Source organism: Pavona decussata, unplaced genomic scaffold (assembly GCF_977016875.1).
Source record: "Pavona decussata unplaced genomic scaffold, jaPavDecu1.1 SCAFFOLD_21, whole genome shotgun sequence".
In the NCBI taxonomy this organism is placed as follows: domain Eukaryota; kingdom Metazoa; phylum Cnidaria; class Anthozoa; order Scleractinia; family Agariciidae; genus Pavona; species Pavona decussata.
The window spans coordinates 5,167,674-5,187,834 of record NW_028145444.1 but is presented as its reverse complement, the minus strand read 5'-3'; the positions used below and the strand labels follow the sequence as shown (position 1 = coordinate 5,187,834).

Here is a 20,161-nt window from a genome sequence, read left to right as displayed (position 1 = left end):
TTCCGTGCGTGTCCGCCATTTGTGAATACGGTATATATGGCAGAACTCATGATCTCAGTTTCATTACTTACTCCCAGCAAACAGAGCTCAGCCTTGGCTCTGCCCCCCCCCCCCCCCCCCCTTTTAATTTAGTTTAAGATAATGAGGAAGAAGCATAAATTCATGTTTACTTTTGCACTGTTTTACATGTACATTATACTGGGATAGACGACATTGCAAACGAAATTTGTAAAATAATAAAAAAATTTTAAGCAATAACCATAATTTTTTCTTTATCAGGAAAAGACCACCAAAAGCCACCTTCCAAGATGAATGACGCGACACAATTGAAATGTGAGTAGGTTCAATAAATTATACTTTGATCAAAAAGCTCTTTATTATTATTTTTTGTTTTATTCACTGCAATACAAAACAGTTAATCCCAAAACTAAAGGAAGCAAATGGAGAGCTTATAATTAATTTCCGTGATATGTATGTGAATATAAACAATTTGGTTGGTGCAACTGAGACGCAAATTTCCTATTGTGTTAAGATACATAGCATGATTAGTTCAATCAGGTGTCAGTGCAAGATAAAGATAGTGGTGGTTCAAGACCATTCCAGTAAGAATTCATATGATAACCAGTGCTATGCCATGACTACAGCTGTATATTGCATTCACATTCGACATATTTACATTCCATAAAAAAATGCTTACACTTGCATTATATGACATATCCACTGACTTTTCCTGTTTTGTAGCTTCTCAGAGCTCTGAAGTACAAGAAATCTTGGGCTACATCCAAACCATATCTCCTGTGAAGAAGGCCACCTTTTCCCCAACCAAATATTTCAACTGCAATATTCAAAGAAGTGACGGAGTGGTTAGGGCAGTCTGTTTCAACCCAGCAAAGAGACCCCTGCTAGAAAAGTACCAGAAAGGAAGAACAGCTGTCAGACTCCACAACATACCATCTTCCATCAAGGATGACATCGAAAGCATCATCATCCAAAACAACACAACTGTACAACCTGTAGTGGTACCATTTGTCTACCAAGATGCTACAACATCATCTTCCTTACCAAGTCTCTCATCTTTACAAGAGGTATCAAAAGAGCAATTGGTTGACGTAAAGGCAAAGGTATCCAGCATCACTGCGGTCAAAACAATTAACAGTCGTTATGGCTACGCTCTACAAAGAACAAGAAGTCATTCTGGTTGACCACACGACCTCGATAAAACTCATACGCTGGCAGGAACATTGTAACAAACTAGAAGATCAGAAGACCTATGCCTTACAGAATCTAAGACTGAAAGAGTCCAATGGATTGCGATATCTCAACACCCCAAAGTCAGAGCAGTTTCTTTACAAAGAGATCCCATCTTTCACACAAGACTTGGCACAAGTCACAACAGAAATGGAATCTCTCCCAAAGAGGAAAGTGTCAGGTAAAATAATTGGTGTCCAACATGCCTCAAAAAGTCTTTCCTGCACGTCATGCAAAAAGGTTACAGTGAAATCGAATGGAAAGATCGCAAATTGTCAGTCCTGCAAGATGATGATGAGAGTAACTTCTTGTCAACCTCAGTGGTTTTCGAAAGTGCTTTTTCAGAACACTCAAAACATTAATGACAAACTTGCACTTACACTCTTTCATCAAGAGGTCGATAAACTGGCTTCATTTTTACCCGATGTCAACCCCAACATCATATCAGAGGAAGACTTCATTTTTTATCTGCTAGACAACGAATCCAGCTTCTACATTACTTATGACACTGCCTCTAATGAGCTGATCGAAGTTTCATTTGAGGCTATTTGAGAAAAATTATTGAAACATTGACTTTGGAAATGAGCAGTTTGAACCCATCAAAAAGCTCAATGTTATCAAACTTTAAAAAAAGGACCTATTTTCAATTCAGAATGTTCAGTTCAGTTACAGAAGTAACAGTTCTTGTTTTTTATTATGATAACTATTTTTAAAAAGAAACATACATGTTCCTGTCCTTTTTTCATAATTAATATTCTTTATTATGATAACTACTCTTTATTATGACACTGCCTCTCATAAGCTGATAGAAGTTTCACTTGAGGCTATTTAACAAGTATTAAATGTCGACTTTCGAAATAAGCAGTTTGAACCCTTCAAAAAGCTCAATGTTATCAAACTTTAATAGAAAAAGGACCTATTTTCGATTCAGAATTTTCAGTTCAGTTACAGAAGTAACAGTTGATGTTTTTTATTATGATAACTATTTTTAAAAAGAAATGTACATGTTCCTGTAGTTTTTTCATAATTAATTTCCTTTATTATGATAACTATTTCTAAATACAAAAACACATTTTATCATGCCCGTTCAACACAGAAAATGTGGTGTTAGATCTATAAATACATGTTATGAAAGCTTTACAGTTTCTGTTTCATTTTATACTAAATTTCAGAAGTAGTTCAAATTTTCAAAATTTTTTAATAACATAGATTTAAATAAAATTAATGCTTACATTTAAACACATTTCCAACTATTCTCTTACTACTTACTAACACTTAACTACCACACCAACTACAGTAAACCTCGTATATGTAGACGCCCGATGGACTGCCACGACTGCCTCCTCAAAAACCATACGATATAGCTAGCCTTTAAAACCTTTTCGTACACAGAGTAAATACAGGTTTCACAATACGCCATAACCCTTTATTTGACAACATACCATGGGCATATTCACCTATCCCAATAAGCAAAAATACAATATTTCCCCTTTGAAATGCCGAACGTACTTCCCTAATCTCCGATTACTACTAGTTTAAAAATAGTGGCTGGAAGAGATGATTCTGTGCTCGACTTTGACTCTGGAAAAGGTGAAAATAATGGAGAATTTCGTTTTGATGATGAAGATGATTTTCCCCTACTGAACACACAGACGAGGAAATGGACGATGTGGTTTGTGACTGAATACAAAAATACATGTATATGTGATAGTGAGATTAGAACTTTATTAAAATCCTGTTAAATCATACATGTTACCTTGTGGCTGTGTGAACATTATATAAGCTTATATGAACATTTTCACCTGATTTATTCGGCCTTCATTCTAATTTTGAATTTCAAATAGCAAACAGGTAATCTGAGTTGTATTCTCCAAATAATATAAGTCTTAATGATTGTCTTGATATTTTCCATCTTTCTTAGAGATTAATTAATATATTGGAGGTGACTGATTTTGTAAGAGAAGCCAAAAGGTTATTTTTTTGACCATAAAATTTACATAATTCTGCAAAGTATGACTATACAATAACAATAACAATTTATTATTGAAGAAAACACTTGACAAATTGCTGAAATGTGTGACAGTTGCACTAACTCATGTAAATTCATAATCACAACAAAATAATTTACTTAGTGTTCAGACCATGTCAGGACTCTGAATACCAGGTTGATATAACTATCTAGTCACTTATGATAAGTCAGACATGTTTCTAGCAATAGTCTAGCTGCTAACGACCAAAAAATGGTTCAATTGTTCGTTTCATGATAAAAGCATGAAACTTAAGAGGCTTACTAACCTCTGTGAGACAAACATTTTCTGATATGGAGCCATCCCAAATTAACACCCAGAGTCACATAATGCGCATGTCAGAAAAATGGCATATAAAGCCTTTTAACATGGAAGCAAGGCTGGTGTTAAATACTGAATTCTTGGCGTTTCTTTGGCTTCTCTGTTTAGTTTAGTTTAGTTACAAGGGTCTTGAGAGTTGATGGAATAGCATCACTTTGGCGGTTTGCGGGAAATCGTTCACTCAAAGGATTTCTGAAGCTGCAGAATATCTACTCGCAAAATCTTTGCAGCTTTTGCAAGATGGTATGCCTTAGGCATGAAGGATGTCTCTTCGTTGAAAGAGGGAGCGTTTAGATCTAGAAGAGCTGCTTATTATATATCCTTCAAATCTGAAGTTCTTCCAATTTGCCTGAGTGGAGTCTTGCAAGATCAAAACACAGTTAACCCTTGGTAATCTTTGCAATTGTCAATCAGTTTAGCAAATGCTATCTCTTCTATGGATCTGTAAGTGGTATCCTTGGGGGACTTTGACTGCCTCGTCTGATTGTGCAGGGAGACCTGGCGCTTGGTATCATATGTCACTAATAGATAACTTTGTTAAAAACTTCGTTCAAGAGGATGGCACATTCGCTCACTTCATTGTCTACTTCAAGATTTGAATGAGCATGTAGTCCTGAAGAGGAGTCTGCTTCTCATAGGAAAAAAACCCACACTTTTCCCTTAAGGGCTCAGGTATACAAGATGAGCTTGATCGCCGTGCCTCCACAGGACTTGCCGGCTAACTTTAGCGCCATTCCTATTCATCATTGTACTGGACTATGTTCTCGTCCTCTCATTACACACCATCAATGAAAAGGGCCTACAAATCGATCCTAAACGTAGCCAGAGGCACCCTGCAAAGTATCCAACAGATCTTGATTTTGCAGATGACATTACAAAACAGTACATTTCCACTACTCCAAGTGTCACCTGCGCTCACTAGCAGGCGCAATGATCACTAAAGTCGACGACTTCAAATATCTTGGTTCATACATAATCTACTAACAAAAGGATGTGAAGTCCCGTAAAGCTCTAGCATGCGTGTAATAAGCTCAACAAGATATAACATTCCAACCTTGCCAATGAAGAAAAAATCTCTTTAATACGTTGATTGAGCCAATTCTGCTTTACGGTTTCGAGAGGTGGACACTAACTTCGCGTCAACAACAACGGCTTGATGGGACATATACCAATCTACTCCCACGTGCTCAAAACATTCACTTTTCTCAGCACGCCACATGTTCACAAGAGCATTTACGGAAATCTTCTACCAATCTCCCAGAAGCTCGCCAAGTGGCAACTTCGATTCGCTGGTCATTGCCAGAGAGCTATGGGTGAGATTGCCCAGTCCTTCTTACTATGGAAGCCAAGTGGCCCTATCCACTCCTGAAGATTGCCTTCCCAACGTGATTGCCAGGGACTCAGGGATAGACAGGTCAGATCGCGCCAACGCTAAGGTGGACCGTGAAGTCTGGAGCACAGTTGTTGCGTGCATCCCGACCTTGAGAGGCGAACGATGGTGATGATGATGGCTCACTGGAGAAGATATCAGCTTTTTTGTATAATGCTTTGACTTTCAAAAGGGTGTTCATTTTGAAATAGTATTTGGTAACCTCTACTTAGGGGTTAAAAATCGGCCAATTTTTTTTTGGTCGGAAATCATCGATCGTTTCTTAGGCGCAGGACCTGACCCAAGCGGATTATCTCAACAAAACCATGTGTCAGTCTCAACTTTATGCAATTCCCGACGCTCCAATTTTGTGCATGCATAATTGTGTGCTTCTAGGTGTACATTTGTGATGACTTAATTTCAGAATTCAGAGAATGGTTGAGAATTATTTCAAATCACCTTTCATCGAAGAAATTTCTGTTAAGAAAGAGGGATTCTTAAATCTTACTAAGTTGCTTAATGCTATGCTGTTAATCGAATCCAAAACAGTCACATGATCAGTCGCATGACTTGTTTTTATATCCAAAAGCACTGTATAAAGTGCTCTAATAATAGAAAGCAAGAAACTAAACATAGTTGTCCAAGAAACGCCAGGAAATCAGCATTTTACATCTGCCTCGTTTCGATGTGAAGGCTTTATATGCCATTTTTTGTCATGCGCTGTACGTGACTCTGAGTGTTAATTTGGGATGGCTCCATATCAGGAAATATTTCTCTCACAGAGGTTAGTAAGCCTGCCAAGTTTCATCCTTTTATCATAAAACGAACATTTCTGGTCGTTAGCAGCTGGACTACAAGTCTAGAATTCCATGATGAAACCAGATTTGGCACATTCAATTATAAATTTGTACCATTTTTAACTTATGAATGCACGCATTTGCAAGAACGATCTGGGAATTTTCTCTCGGTCGGTGGTAGGGTTAGACACATTATGCTGGCATAATTTTGGGCTAAATGGCATAGTCAGAACATCGAGCATAATGCTGGCATAATGGCCAAGTTTATAGCCTAATTTGGCTCTTCTGAGCAAGGAGAAACCGTGACAAACACGTTTGGTCATTTAAGAAGGGCACAAGAATCCGATTTTGCAAGAAGTTGTGTGGTTGCCTCTAATAAACGCAAGAACAAAACCCAAGGAGGGCCAGGGACGACTAGTCAAAAGAGGTCTACAGCTCTGAAATATGTCACAGCAGATGCAAGAGATAAACATATACCAAATTGCAGACATACAGTGTATTAACATGCTTTATGCATTTTAGATTTGCCCATTATTGTTTGTCGCCTTTAAGAGTAAGACAAAAATATTAAAATGTTGCGTTTTAAGCTTTTGGGACTCGTTTGGATGGTATCGTGGATTCATGGGTGAAATTTCAGCCAGCATCACACAAGCATAATGGTCTGACACGAGCATAATTTTCAGCATAACGGAACCATTTTTAGGGTGACGCTAAAAAGCATAATGGTCAAATTTACAAGCATAATGTGTCTAGCCCTAGTCGATGGTTTGTTAACTTTCAGGAATGCGCAGTGAATGATTTATTGTAATGTAGGGGAATTTCACTCGGATATTGGTCCGCAAATTCTCCAATTTTAAGATTTTGGAAACAGTAAATCGAAAGAGGAACTTCTAAGGAATGGTTGACAGTTTCAACAAGGGAATTCAAGCATTAATGGCAGAGAAATTTTTCTTCGATTTGTGGTTTTATCAACCTGATAAGCAGGTGGATCTCAAATCAACTTTTTATCTGCGGACTTATGGTAACGTTCAAGTGCTTCTAGGAATACAACACAAATAATATTATTTCAGGTTTGATTGTGAGTGTGTACTGAAATACTATTCTAATAGACTGATTTTTCGTTTTCTGCACTGTTCTTGCAAAATGGTTGAAAACATGCTCTGATAAATTCGCTTCAAAATTGACTTCAAATCGCTTGCAAGATGCCTCGCAGCAAAAATTTTACACTTTTGCTTCTTAAGCCTACAATGTATAACAAGTTAAGGCTGAATAAATTTTTTATTAAGGAAAGCTTCATGTATGATTTCTATTTTTATTGAGGAAACGTGGCAACTAGGCATAATCTTGTGTAAAGAAGGGCAGCACTAAAAGCCAGAATCCGGAAAACAGAAACCGGAAAGAGAAAATCCAGAATCCCGAATTGCAAACTACAATATGAAAACTAAACATTTACTGCTAGCGAAAAAGTGAATGCTTAGTTCAAAGTGAAGTCCTTGTCAAATGTAAATTTTATATTTTTCGATAGGTGACACCAGAGAATAAAACTAATTAAGTCATTATTTCCTGCCAATGAAAAGTAAGTGTTTCTCACAGGTTTAAGACTGATCACCCATGAAGTAAAGAAAATTTATTTGATAGTCTATAAGTGGCCTCTGTGTTTTGCTTTTAAACTCTGTTAAGATTTCTGGAGACTACAAATATCATCTAAAGTAAACTGAGCTCACAAGGTTTCATTTTGCAAATTATTTTTTAAATTATCTTTTTTCGGTTTGCAGCTTGATTAATTACACAGCAAAACACCCACAGTGACGAACATCTTACAGCAACATGACAAACTTGGCAGTTCGACAATTATTCAGTATTTGTGGGTAACTCATATAGAATAAATAAATAAATAAATAAATAAATAAACAATTGGGGTAAATCAGTAAATCCAGCAAATGACTTTCATCAGACTTTGCTCCTCTATAGCACTTTGGTTCCGATTGGTTCGACTTGGGTATTGCAGGCAGCTGAATTTGGTGAACAGAGACAAACATGGAACCAGTACAAAAATTTTAAAACAGATTGTCTACACCACCAACCAAAGTTTACCAAGCTAATACTATCCCTTTTTTCTTTAATCTTAAGCTCACTGCATGTGGGACTCTTATTTCCGAGCTGGAAACAGAGTACCTGTTTATGCCACCTTTTATGAATAGCATAAACATCCCTGCTGGAGACCAAATACTAAAGGAGTGTTTGGGCTGCTCACCATTAAACCTGGAGCTGCCACTTAGATATATTGACTGGCACGAAGTTATCAAGTTATGCAAAGGCTTCCTGAAAGAAAACCTTTACCAGTTCATCATGGCTTTGGCAGGATAACTCTTGAATAGTGCAGGGACTACTTGCACAAACAGCAGCAAAGTGTAGCCAGATCTTTGTGTAGATCAGAATCAGCAATCTTGAATTGTCTCTGTTCACCAAATTCAGCTGCCTGCAATACTCAAGTCCCATAAAGGAACAACTACTCAACACTAGGCCAAATAACATACGAGACAACCTGACAAAACGAGAAAGACCAGCTGTGAAATATCTTATCCCCAAGAAGATATCATCATTAAGCCAGCAGACAAAGGTTCTGGGACAGTTGTCATGGACATGGACTGGTACGAAAATGAATGCCTTTGAAAACTCAATGACACAATTCTATGAAACAATGGACAAAGACATTACTCCACTAACTCAAGAATGTGTCAAAAGATACATTTCCAGTCTACAATTTGACAAAATGATTGATGACCAGACAGCTCAATACCTCAAAGAAAACTCTCCTAAACCAGGACGCTTCTGCACCATTCCTAAACTGCATAAACAAGGTCATCCTGGTTGCCCCATCGTCTCCAGCAACAGCAATCCTACTGAACATATTTCTCAGTTTCTCGACTTTCATCTTCAATCACTGGTAACCAAACTCAGTTCTTACATAAAAGACACCACCCACTTTCTCAACAAACTTAACACCATCGGTCCACTACCTGATGGCATTTTACTCGTTACCCTTGATGTATCTTCACTTTATACCAACATACCTCACAAAGACGGAATCCAAGCCTGTAGTGTTTTTTTTTTGGACAGACGAGTCAATACTACCATCCAGATAACCAGACTCTGCGATCTCATTCGCATGATCCTCACTAACAATACTTTCACTTTCAACTGACAGCATTACAGACAAATCAATGGAACAGCAACGGAGACGAGAATGGCTCCATCCTACACCACTCTTTTCATGGGGAAATTTCAAGAAAACGCCCTAGCATCTGCTACACATTCTCCCCTCATTTGGTGGCATTACATCGATGTCATTATTCTCCTTTGGACACATGGCGAAGATCAATTAAATAGCTTTATCACAAACTTAAAGAATCTACATCCTACAATCAAATTCACAAGTTCCTTCTGTCACAGCGAAATCCCCTTCCTTGATGTTAACGTAATGCTCATCGAAGGCAGATTGGAAACTGTCTTGTATGTTAAGCCTACAGACAAACATCAAGATCTCCTTAAATCATCCTGCCACCCATCTCATACCAAACAATCAATTCCGTTCAGCATGGCCTTACGACTTAGAAGAATTTGTTCCACGGACAAGTTCTTCAACAAACGTTCCAACCCACTCATGCCACATTTAATCAAGAGAGGATATACACACTTTTTATTAAAGAAGAAATATAGAAAGTTCATCAAATTCCCCGCAGCAAAGCCCTCGAAACATCTTTGAAAAATGAGTCTAACAGGATTCCATTTGTAGTAACATTTAATCCAGCCCTTCTTGACATATGTGGAATCTCTTTCAACAATTTAAACATTCTGTGTTCTTCGCAGCGATGCAAAGCAGCATTCCCTTCTCCTCCTCTCATATCGTTTTGCCAATGCAACAACCTACGTGACATACTAGTTAAGGCCAAACACCGTAAACCACCCCTCAAGACACTGGGAGCTTGCCATTGTGACAGAAATAGGTGCAAAATGTGTCCCTCTGTTAAGGAGGGAACCACATTTCACACCTTTTTCTCTACAACTGAACACAGATCCATACGAAATCGCATCATGTGCTTATACTGAAATCTCATATAAATGATACAGTGCTCCAGATACAAGGTACAATACATAGGAGAGACTAAACAACATCTAAGCGACAGATTTGGCAAACACAGTTACGCAATCGAAAAAGCCCTTAAACAACGTCACATTGATCAATCTTCTCAGATCGCTTCACTCTTCCTGGCCATTCAATCAACAACAAAGAACTCATTCCCCTAGAACTCATTAACTCCAACAGAGACAACATTCGGAAAGCTAGGGAAGCATTTATAATTTCCAGGGGCAGGACTCTTGAACCCTATGGAATGACCCGAGGCGATGAAATTCAATCTGTCGACTGTACACGTTACAGCTTTCTTTGTTCATCAACCAATCACATCTCAACTTTTCATTTACATCATCTTTAAATATTGTAACCGTTTATTGCCAATTTTTACTTAGCTTTTTGCAGCTCCTGAAGAAGGTTAGTATTGTCTAACCAAAATATTGGGCAAAAAAAATTATTTTAGCTGTCCGATCAGCCTTGCATTTGATTTTACGTTTTTGGCAGGATGCCTATCAGTCTTCCATTACCAGCGAGTTCTGGACATTGTTGGTAGCTATCAGTGTGCATCAAGTAATTATAACTTCAGTCAATCAGTTTCAATGTTACGCAGACAAGATGGAGGGTAGATCAGCTGGATAATAGCAATACCCTGCAACCTGACGGTTCATTGAACTCATATTTCCTGAAAATGGAAACAAAGTGGGATCATGAATCATGAACTATTCAGTCAGGTTACACTTAATTTCATAAAAAACTATATCTGAACAGGTTTCATAGGCTGATAGAAAACCCTGTTAGTGGCCTAAAAAAAGTACTAATTATCCAGAAAAGAACAAAACATTAGATACTTGCTGATATGTCCTGAATGTAGCAACCCCTGATTTTTTAAGTGATAGTTGTATGAAGTGAATTGACAGTTAATATGGACTATGGTTATAAGATCTATAGAAAACCTTTTCCACAGGTTCCCTTCTGTTACAGCCCACCGTACCCGATCTGGAAGGGTAGTTAAAAAATGTGAGACTGGACTTATGACTATGATTAAACCTACCCTACCCCAATAAGTTAGCTTCATTGTATGTGCTACCGGTTTTGAACACCTACAAAATCTCAGGGAAAAACGGCCCAACAATAGAACATTTTAATTGTAATGTTGGTATGTTGTGCTGGTGCTCTTCTGTGTGTATATTTAAATCTTTGTTTGTTTCTTGTGAATTAATTCCGGCCTTCCCTAGCTACCTTTTTCCGCTCAGTGGCTGCGAGATTTGTAATGGGCAATATAAAAGACACCGTTATGACATCATACTGGGATTTTATGTCAAGGCATTTCATAATGGTTTGCAGGCCAAGGCGGCAAGGTTCAAGCCTATCTTATTTCCAGCCAATCAGAATTTAGGGCGTTCCGGACAATATCATTCTTAGGGGCGCTTTTCCATGTGCTCGCCCCCTTTCGATCGCTCACCATCACGTCATTCACATCGCTGGTTTGAACCAATTTTCAGCATCTTTTCTGCATCTTTTAGGCAAGTACCCTCTTTTCCTTTTATCTTTCCTGTTATTCAATGGCTGAGCCCCGTGTTCTAGTTCTGGGCGATTCTTTTATTCGCCGGTTGCGCCTTTTCCTGTCCCGTGATTCTTACGTACGATTTCCGCATTGATTTCAGGTTATCTCACCGTGACTTTATAAAATGGCAGGGAGTCGGTGGACCTACGGTTTCCAAAACGTTAAATCTTGACTTGAATGTTATCGAGTCCTTTGGACCGGAGATAGTTAGAATGCAATTGGGTTCCAATGATTTAACAGACTCCGACCCTTTACATGTTGGCTCAGCTATTGCAGATTTTGCTGGGCTCTTGCATGACACCTACGGTGTTAAGGTTATCTGCGTGTGCCAGACCACCATCGCCAGGGCGCAGTGGTTTTTAATTGTAAGGCCAAGCTGTTAACGAAATACCTTCGGGGTAGTTTTAGAGCCTATACCTTATGCTATCTTTTGGGGCCATACGGGGTTTTGGCGCCCGACTCTGAACTTTTACGCACATGATGGTGTGCATCTAAACTCCTTGGGTCAGGAAAAATACCATCGTAGTCTTAGGGGAGCAATCCTAAGGTCCTTGAGCCTGTTCAGTATAATTTCGTCTTGTTGAATTTTCAACGTTTTATTTCATTTCCCAGTCGAGCCTTTTAAGGTTACTTATGGGGAAGAGAGGTCGAATTTTTCTCAAATAAATTTTTTTAGATAATTGTTGAAACAAGAAAGGGATGCAAAGTTTCGTGAAAACAGCAGTTAGAAATCTTGAAAAGAACGCGAGCTATCTGAAAAACAAAGTTTTGTAGGAAAAGCGGTGAGCGAGTGAAGGTGTCATAATCCAATTTATGCGGGACTGTGTTGACATATTACGCGGCAAAATTTACCCGCGATCTCGAATTACCGGCTAATTTGCATATTTTGTTTTGAACAACGTGTTCATCGCATGTCACGGCAAAATTTTACAGTGAAACAGCGTGTTATTTTGGATTGAAGCATCGTGTTAAAGGTTATCATATATGAAGAAAGCTAAACTAGAAAAGTCGCCTTGGGTGAAAGTAAAGAAAAAACCAGGGCCAAAGAAGGTCGACAAATCATTTGACAAAGGCAAGAAACTTCAGCTGGCGGAAAGCGACAAAGGCTCTTGGTATAACCAGGCAGATTTTCTTTCCAACCCATCCACTTCGAAAGATATCGGAGAAAGCCGGATGAAAATAACTGCCTCGGCAGCAGAGAAGTCCGAGGACGAGCAATCGAATAGTGGAGAGTCCGACATCAGTTCAGAGTCTGAAATCGAGGATCTAGATACCGGCGACGATCCAGCCACATTCGCCGTTGTTGACCGGCTGAAAGTAAACAGCGAACTTCAGCGAGCAGCCTCGTGTAGTCATTGCGAAACTGATGGACTTACATTGGAGGAAAAGGGCAGTTGTGGACTTGGCACAGAGTGGAGATTTTGTTGCAAAAATCCCAAGTGTTCTTCTCACGAGATCTCTCGAGTTCATTTCAAGCAACACCGAAAACTAGTCGCGCGTACGATATAAACAGGGCATTAGTTCTGGGATTGCGACTAGTTGGCCGCGGACATTCAGCAGCAGAAAGGCTTTTGAGTGTACTCAATCTACCTAAGCCAATAAATAAAAACTCTTGGTCTTCCCATACGAAGGTCCTTGAAAAAGCCGCGAATGAACTATTGGAAAAGGAACTTTTGAATGCTGCCCTCGAACTTCGACACTGGAAGTTGGCTAATGGTGAAATTTCGCTGGAAGGCGATGAGACGCTGGAAGACAAAGTGGTGGACGTCGGTGTGTCGATCAATGGCTCATGGAGTAGCAGAGGTTTCAGTGCCCGGGATGGAGTTGTGGCTGCCATTTCAATTGATACCGGAAAGGTGTTAGATGTTGTTTATCTCACCAACCATTGTACAGCTTGTGAGCAAAAAGAAAGGCAAAGAAACGAGGGTACCATCTCTAGGAGAGAGTACTTGGAGTGGTATATTCGTCACGCTGATAACTGTTTCTTAAACCACGAAGGCAGTGCGCAGGTTAGTTAACTTTTGCGTGTTATATATAAATCAGTAAGACCCTTCCTCTTTTCTCAGTAAAGGTTGATGACACTTCAGATTGAAAAAAAAGAAATTGGTGTTAACGCTTTTCACTCCAAAGGGAGACAGGTGACTTAATATTAAGTTTATCTGTCCTTGAAATTATATGATTGGTGTTTTAAAGAGCTTACTGATTTTTTTTTGTCTCATGTCTTGATTTTAGTCAATGGAGGCTGAGGGAGCATGTCGTCTCTATGGGAGGTCTATCCTCAAGCACAAATTTAGGTATATTCCATTTGTGGGGGATGGTGACAGCAAAAGCTATTCAAATGTGTGCAAGGCACAGCCTTATGGCCCAGCTGTTTTTATTCCTAAAGAAGACTGCATAGGGCATGTCACAAAGAGGATGGGTACTGCATTGCGAAAGCTTCTAACCACCTACAAAGGTAAGCTTCCTTTTCATATAATTTACATGTATACAATACACTTGTCATTGGCTTTCCTTAGGTGGGGGGACCGGGCTGATGTGGGAACTTTGCTACACACTGTAATTGTGCATTTCGATGTTCTTGTATTTCCCATTGGTGCATTTTTTTTCTAGCAATGTCCCCAGTATTTGGGTAAAGCCAAACACCCAACAGGACCACAGGGATCCCACACAAACTGTGTAACTGTTTGTATTTTGAATTTATAGGGAAAATGTATCGGGATGTTGAAAATCCTCGTATTATTGTACTAGATTGCGATAAATATTCTCATTTAACGTCAAAATAAACATATTTTAGCCTTAAGTGTATTGTCGTTCTTGAGGTTGAAGACGGCGATTTTAGGGTCTTTTTTGTGCAAAAATGACGTTAAACTAAATACGTAGGAATTATTTTGTATTTCAATATTTATCTAAACAAGTTTTATTTCAAAAATGTAATCTTTTTCAACAATGTAAAGAAAAAGTGTTCTTTTTTCAACCCAGGAAAGAAATTAGATGATGGGAAATTAATCGGTGGTACAGGACGGTTGACTCACAACTGCATTGATGCAATGCAAAACTTTTACGGAAAGGCAATACGTGACAACAAGGGCGATGCAGCTGCAATGTCAAAAGCCACCCATGCCATTTTGAAGCACTACTCAAGCACCCTGGAAAGTCCACGGCATGAAGACTGCCCCCATGGAGAAGACTCTTGGTGCAGCTACAATCGGGATGTGGCTACTGGACACACAACGCATGTGCCAATCAAGGATCCTCTACCTCAGGCAGTTGTGAAAGTTGTTCAACCAACATTTGACAGGCTGGGGAGTGAGCAATTTCTTGCAGGTTGTGAGAAATGTCCGGACCAAAATAGGAATGAGAGTCTACATCATGTGATCTGGGGGATGTCACCCAAAGAACAGTTTACCTCTCAACAAGAAGCAAGTCTGTCTGTCTCCCTTGGTGTGTTGGTATTCAACAATGGGATGGACAAAACGCTCAAAGAACTTATGCTGATGGTTGACTTGAAAGTTCACTCATCCATGCGTGTGGGGTGGCAACACATTGATCGCAAACGAATGAACACCTCAGATTATAAAACAAAGCCCTCAACAAAACAATGCAGAAAGAAGCTTCGCAGAGAAAAATCCAAAAAGCAAGATGCGTTTGCTCACCAAGAAGGTGTAATGTACAGTTCTCAAAATTTTTATTAGCATTTTTTTTCGCATGTCAAGTCAGTCAAGTGTGATGTAGTGTAGCTCAGGGGCCTCACTCACGTATTATAATGACGGGGGATTTTTTTGGGTCTGACATTTTGGCCAAAAGGGAATTTTGGGGTCTATGAAGATACCAGGATTTGTTTGGGTTCCAAAAACACCACAGGACTTTTGTGGGTATTGTATTTTTGATCAGCTCAAACCAACAATAACATAAGCGCAAGTTACTGCTTGTGTAGTATTACAGGATATTTCTGAGATTGTGATCTATTTGAAAAGTAATTACCGGCACTCCACAGGCATCTAATCCAGAAATATTCAGTAGGTCACGTAATATAAGGCCTTTCAAGCCAGTCATCAAGACCACAATGGGTATGCTAAAAAAAGTAGGGTGTTTTTTTTGGTAGAAAAATTTTGAAGTTGGGATATTTTTGCGTATGAAATATGAACCTGTGCCTGAACCCCCCCCCCCCCTCCCCCATCATTACAGTATGTGAGTGGGGCCCCTGGGTAGTGTTGTATACCAGAGGTCACTGCTTGTAGAAGACAAAACATATATCAATGATGCATCTTCGCAAACCAAAAAAGGAAAAAGCTATTATTAGGATACTTTTGATTTCAATTTCATAATTTATTTATTAAATCATCTGGGTATTGAAAAAAATACCCTCAGGGTAGGTTATGGCCCTTTTTTGCAAGGAATAATATTAGTTGGGTCGGACGGTTATATTTCAATTGGTTTTTGATATAAATTTTCATATTTTATTTATTAAATCATCTGGGTGTTGACAAAAAAATACCCTCAGGGTAGGTTATGGCTCTTTTTTTTGCCAGGAACAATATTAGTTGGGTAGGACAGTTATATTTCGATTGGTTTTTTATATAAATTTTCATATTTTATTTATAAAATCATCTGGGTGTTGAATAAAAATACCCTCAGGGTAGGTTATGGCCCTTTTTTTGCTAGGAATAATATTAGTTGGGTAGGACGGTTATATTTCGTTTGTTTTCTCCTTCCTTGATTTAACCTTCTCGTTTTAGGAAATGGCTGTACTACAGTCAATAATTTCAAAGTTTTTGCACATCCATGGTAAATATGGAAATAATGGATAGAGAGAAAACAGACTTGTCATTATGATGTTAACACACATTTTTAATAAAATATTATTAATACAACAAGATACTTTGACAAGTCCTTATCATTGTTGAGCTCAGCATGAGATTGTCACCGGGGGAGGGAGGGGGAGGGGGGTAAGGACTGTCATATGAAAGGGGTGGGGCCATTATAATAAATATATGTATTTGCCTGTGTTTTAAAATGATCTCTTTTAGGGGTCAAAAAGCTTAGGCCCCGCCACTTTCAGATGAGAAACCCCTCCCCCTCCCCCAGGTTGTAGCTAAACAAAGAAAGGGAGACAGTTTTATTTGGGGTTCAATTTGTTTGTGACTGAGGAGGAAAAGTTTAATATCAATTGAACCATCACCACACGAAAATATATGCTGCAGCTGCGGTACTTATTGCTGACCGTCCATTCTCGGAATATCAAGTGCAGAGCAGAAGTCCGCCATCGAGACAGTATAGGCATCCTAGAGAGGAAACAAAACATTGTAGCTGTCAGTTTCTATCATCTGAAGTTTTAGGGTAACCTTCTTTAAGTAATTTCGTCATTGTTAAATGTGATATCTATACATTAGCGCAGCAAAAAATTCAATTCAAGTTTTGTTATCCACCTACCTCTCTTATTTCTCCTTTCACATTTCCGGGAACAAGATGTCTTATAAAGGCCAACACCTCTTCAGGAAACGAAAATTCGCATTCTCTGGTCCAATTTCCTTTTGTTACATAACACAAGATTATTTTATAATAGTGGTAAGCCTTCATTTTCCATCGATTTCCCACACATACAAAAACAGACAAGCAGCAAACAAATAAAAAACATTCCTGTTTCTTACCATTAGAGCGTGCGCCCACGTGCAATAGTGCATGTACCGGATTCGCCGCGGTGGCTTGCCACGCTTTACTTTCGCTTCAACACTCGCCTCTATATTCCTCACGAAGAAATCGCCATCAAACCTGTGGTGACATTTGGCATAGTTTAAAGACTAGCATGGCAAATGAAATGAACTCTGGCTAAGGATTTCATCGGCAAGAAACACTTACCCGAGTGTACTGATAGCGGTGATAACTGTGTGTCTCGTGTCAACTCCGCCAACTCCGCTGGGGCTGCCAGTTTCATGTTCTGCGTCTATCCGCCGTCTTCTTTTTTGTTTTGGTTTCACCGCTGGCTTTCTCGCGCCAGACTTAACTTTTCCCATAACGAAATCGCTTTACAAAACTTATTATTAGTACACTAAATGCTTCCGCGGGAATTTCAATCGTTTTGTATCTACAGAACTCCCCATGGAATGCTTCTTTGTGTTTGATTGGCCGGCGGCGTGTGCGCGTTGACAAGTATTTTAATGATGTGTGAAAACTCTGAAAATGTTTCGAGGCCGAAAACACGGCTTTTGTTTTTGCGCGAATTCCCCATCTTCAAATGAATTAATAGGGTATGTAGATTTGCCGGATTTCAACGAAATTTGGCCAAAATGGTCATCAGATATTAATGCATGAAAGTGTGTCAGGCTTTTACGAAATTCAAAATATTTTTCCCGTGACGTGTTAACATCTGACGCGACTACAAAAATTTTCCATTGTCCATCTTTAGGATGGGTTTTCTCACAAACCAATAGGAATAAAGAAAAAGCCTGACACACTTTGTTAGCCTATTATCTCCTGATTGATATTATGCAGTCTGTTTGGTTGTGCGCCTTTACGTGAGAGTACACGTCGTTACTATTGACTTTGCAGGCCTCTGAGCGCTTATGTATCTAACAAAATAAAAAGACATTGATATTTTCGCAAACTTCAATTTATAAGCTTTACAGTGATATATAGCTTTCCGTGGTTTTATCGAAAGCAGCGCGCGTACGCGAGATTTTCCTGAAGGCACTCGCGAAACATGGAAGTAACCTTAAAGTTTACGCACTTGCCTCGCCATGCCTTTGTTTTAGTGATAGCCGTTGATGTTACTGATTTGCCGCCTTTATGTAATTGGGCGCATTCTATTTTGGCTGCACTCATTGTCCTTACAGTTCTACAGAACTGTTGTTTGCCTTTCGTGCATAACAGTTTGTATTTGCTGGCGTTGGCATAATTCATACTTTGTGTCCTGGTGAATATTATGAGTGTGCAATCCTATTCCACCGCCCTTAGTCGGGTGTGTCCTCAATGCACTTTGATATTCTTTTCCCAGGCATTCATGTCACTCAGTTCTTGCTACATGGCCCGCCATTTGGTTTTCAGCAGAGTTCGGTTATTCGTCACCATTATGTGTGTATAACTTAGCCACATTTACCATTTGCTAAACAAAAACAAACAAACGAACAAAAACGAAATAAAATGAAATAAATAAATAAATAAACATCCTGGCTCAGGCCTTTGATTAATTTGCTCCTCTTTGACTCACAGCGCTTTGACATCTTATCTTATCTTATCTTATCTTATCTTATCTTATCTTAGCGGAAACACATGGCCTTTAGCCTTATCTTAATCTAATTACTTTTACTTATCTAAGTTATGTCTCCTAAGCCGAAGCGATCGTCCCAAACACGCACGCGAAGTTCTGCAAAGCGGGCACATGTAACAGAACTAATCGAAACCCGCCCTGGCCTGAGTGATCAACAACAACCTGCAACCTCCACGGAGCAGCCTCTCATGGCCGTCAACATGCAGGCCCTCTCGGCCTCCATTTGTACCGCAGTGCAGCAAGCTGTTGCGGAGGCAATGAACGCGCAATGCACAGCCGCACTCAGCCAGGAGACACAGTCCTCCACGGACCAGTCAGTGGCCAATATAGTCAGCACATTCTTGGCCGAGATCACCCAAGGTACTCCCGCTCCCAGTCCTTTCCAAAAAGCACATGCTGGCGTTTCCATGCAGGGAAGGTGTGCATCGGGTGCCGTTTCGAACACATTTGCTGTGAGTGTGGCTCGAGACACCCTGCCGCAGTGTTCCTCCAGCCAACCTTAAACACACCCCATCAAAGCAGGCATTTCAACTGTCGCTGCACAAGCCAGTACCACCCGTAAAGGTGGATCGGCTTAATTTCCTTCTTAGCGGATACGACACTTCTCTCCGCCTTTATTTAGTTAATGGTTTTTCTTTTGGGTTTCGCGTTGGTTTTGATGGGGAACGCTGCGCGTTGCACTCGCCCAACCTTAAAAGCGCTTTAGACCAACCGCAAATCGTTTAGACCAAACTACCCAAAGAGTGTGAGGCCGGGAGGCTATGTGGTCCTTTTATTTGCCCTCCTTTTCCAAACTTTGTTTGTTCTCCTTTAGGCACTGTTCCCAAAAAAGACCCCTCTGAATTCCGTTTAATTCAACACCTATCGTACCCTCAGGGCACCTCAGTAAACGATAACATACCGGAGGCACATTCTTTGGTTCACTACGCTTCTATTTCTGATGCCATCGCAGTACTTAAAAGTTTAGGGTCTGGTTGCTTTAAGGCCAAAACCGATATTAAATAGGCCTTCAGGATTATTCCCATTCATCCGTCTGATTTTCCTTAGCCAGGCATGAAATGGGATAATCAGTTTTACTTTGACGTATGTCTTCCTATGGGACTGTCATCTTCGTGTCCAATTTTTGAAGCTTCTAGTTCTTCCTTGGAGTGGATCTCTGTGCACTGATTTGTCGCATCCGGAGTTCTTCACATTCTTGACGACTTCCTTTTTATTGCGCGTACCGAAGAGCAATGCCGCACTGATTTAAGCAATTTTCTTCGTATGTGTGATTATCTCGGCGTGCCCATTGCTCAGGAAAAAACTTGTGGACCATCTCCAGTTCTACAATTTGCGGGTATCACACTCGATTTAATTAATCAGGAAGCTTGTTTGCTGGAAGATAAGCTTCAAAAATGCCGCCTATTACTTGAATCCTTTTGCAAACGTCGTGAAGT

General features: G+C 39.6%; 1 protein-coding gene and 2 pseudogenes across 2 annotated transcripts; all 3 read left to right on the top strand.

Annotated features, from left to right (window-relative positions):
• Positions 1-20,161, top strand: part of LOC146486383 (uncharacterized) — a 93,550-nt pseudogene that overhangs the window by 31,174 nt on the left and 42,215 nt on the right.
• Positions 505-1,800, top strand: LOC146486386 (uncharacterized; annotated as a pseudogene).
• Positions 12,089-15,259, top strand: LOC146486385 (uncharacterized). 2 transcript variants are annotated; one of them, XM_085100630.1, is made up of 3 exons: positions 12,089-13,470; positions 13,694-13,916; positions 14,441-15,259. In XM_085100630.1, the coding sequence occupies exons 2-3, from the start codon at positions 13,697-13,699 to the stop codon at positions 15,151-15,153; spliced, it is 933 nt and encodes a 310-aa protein (XP_084956756.1). In that variant the 5' UTR covers positions 12,089-13,470; positions 13,694-13,696; the 3' UTR covers positions 15,154-15,259. The 2 variants fall into 2 exon arrangements, with proteins under 2 accessions (XP_084956756.1, XP_084956759.1); XM_085100633.1 differs by having other exon boundaries at positions 12,089-13,916.

Coding starts and splice junctions, on each gene's coding strand:
- LOC146486385 (XM_085100630.1), top strand. CDS start 13,697: ATGGAGGCTGAGGGAGCATGTCGTCTCTATGGGAGGTCTATCCTCAAG. Junction 13,917..14,440: donor GCTTCTAACCACCTACAAAG/GTAAGCTTCCTT, acceptor TTTTCAACCCAG/GAAAGAAATTAGATGATGGG.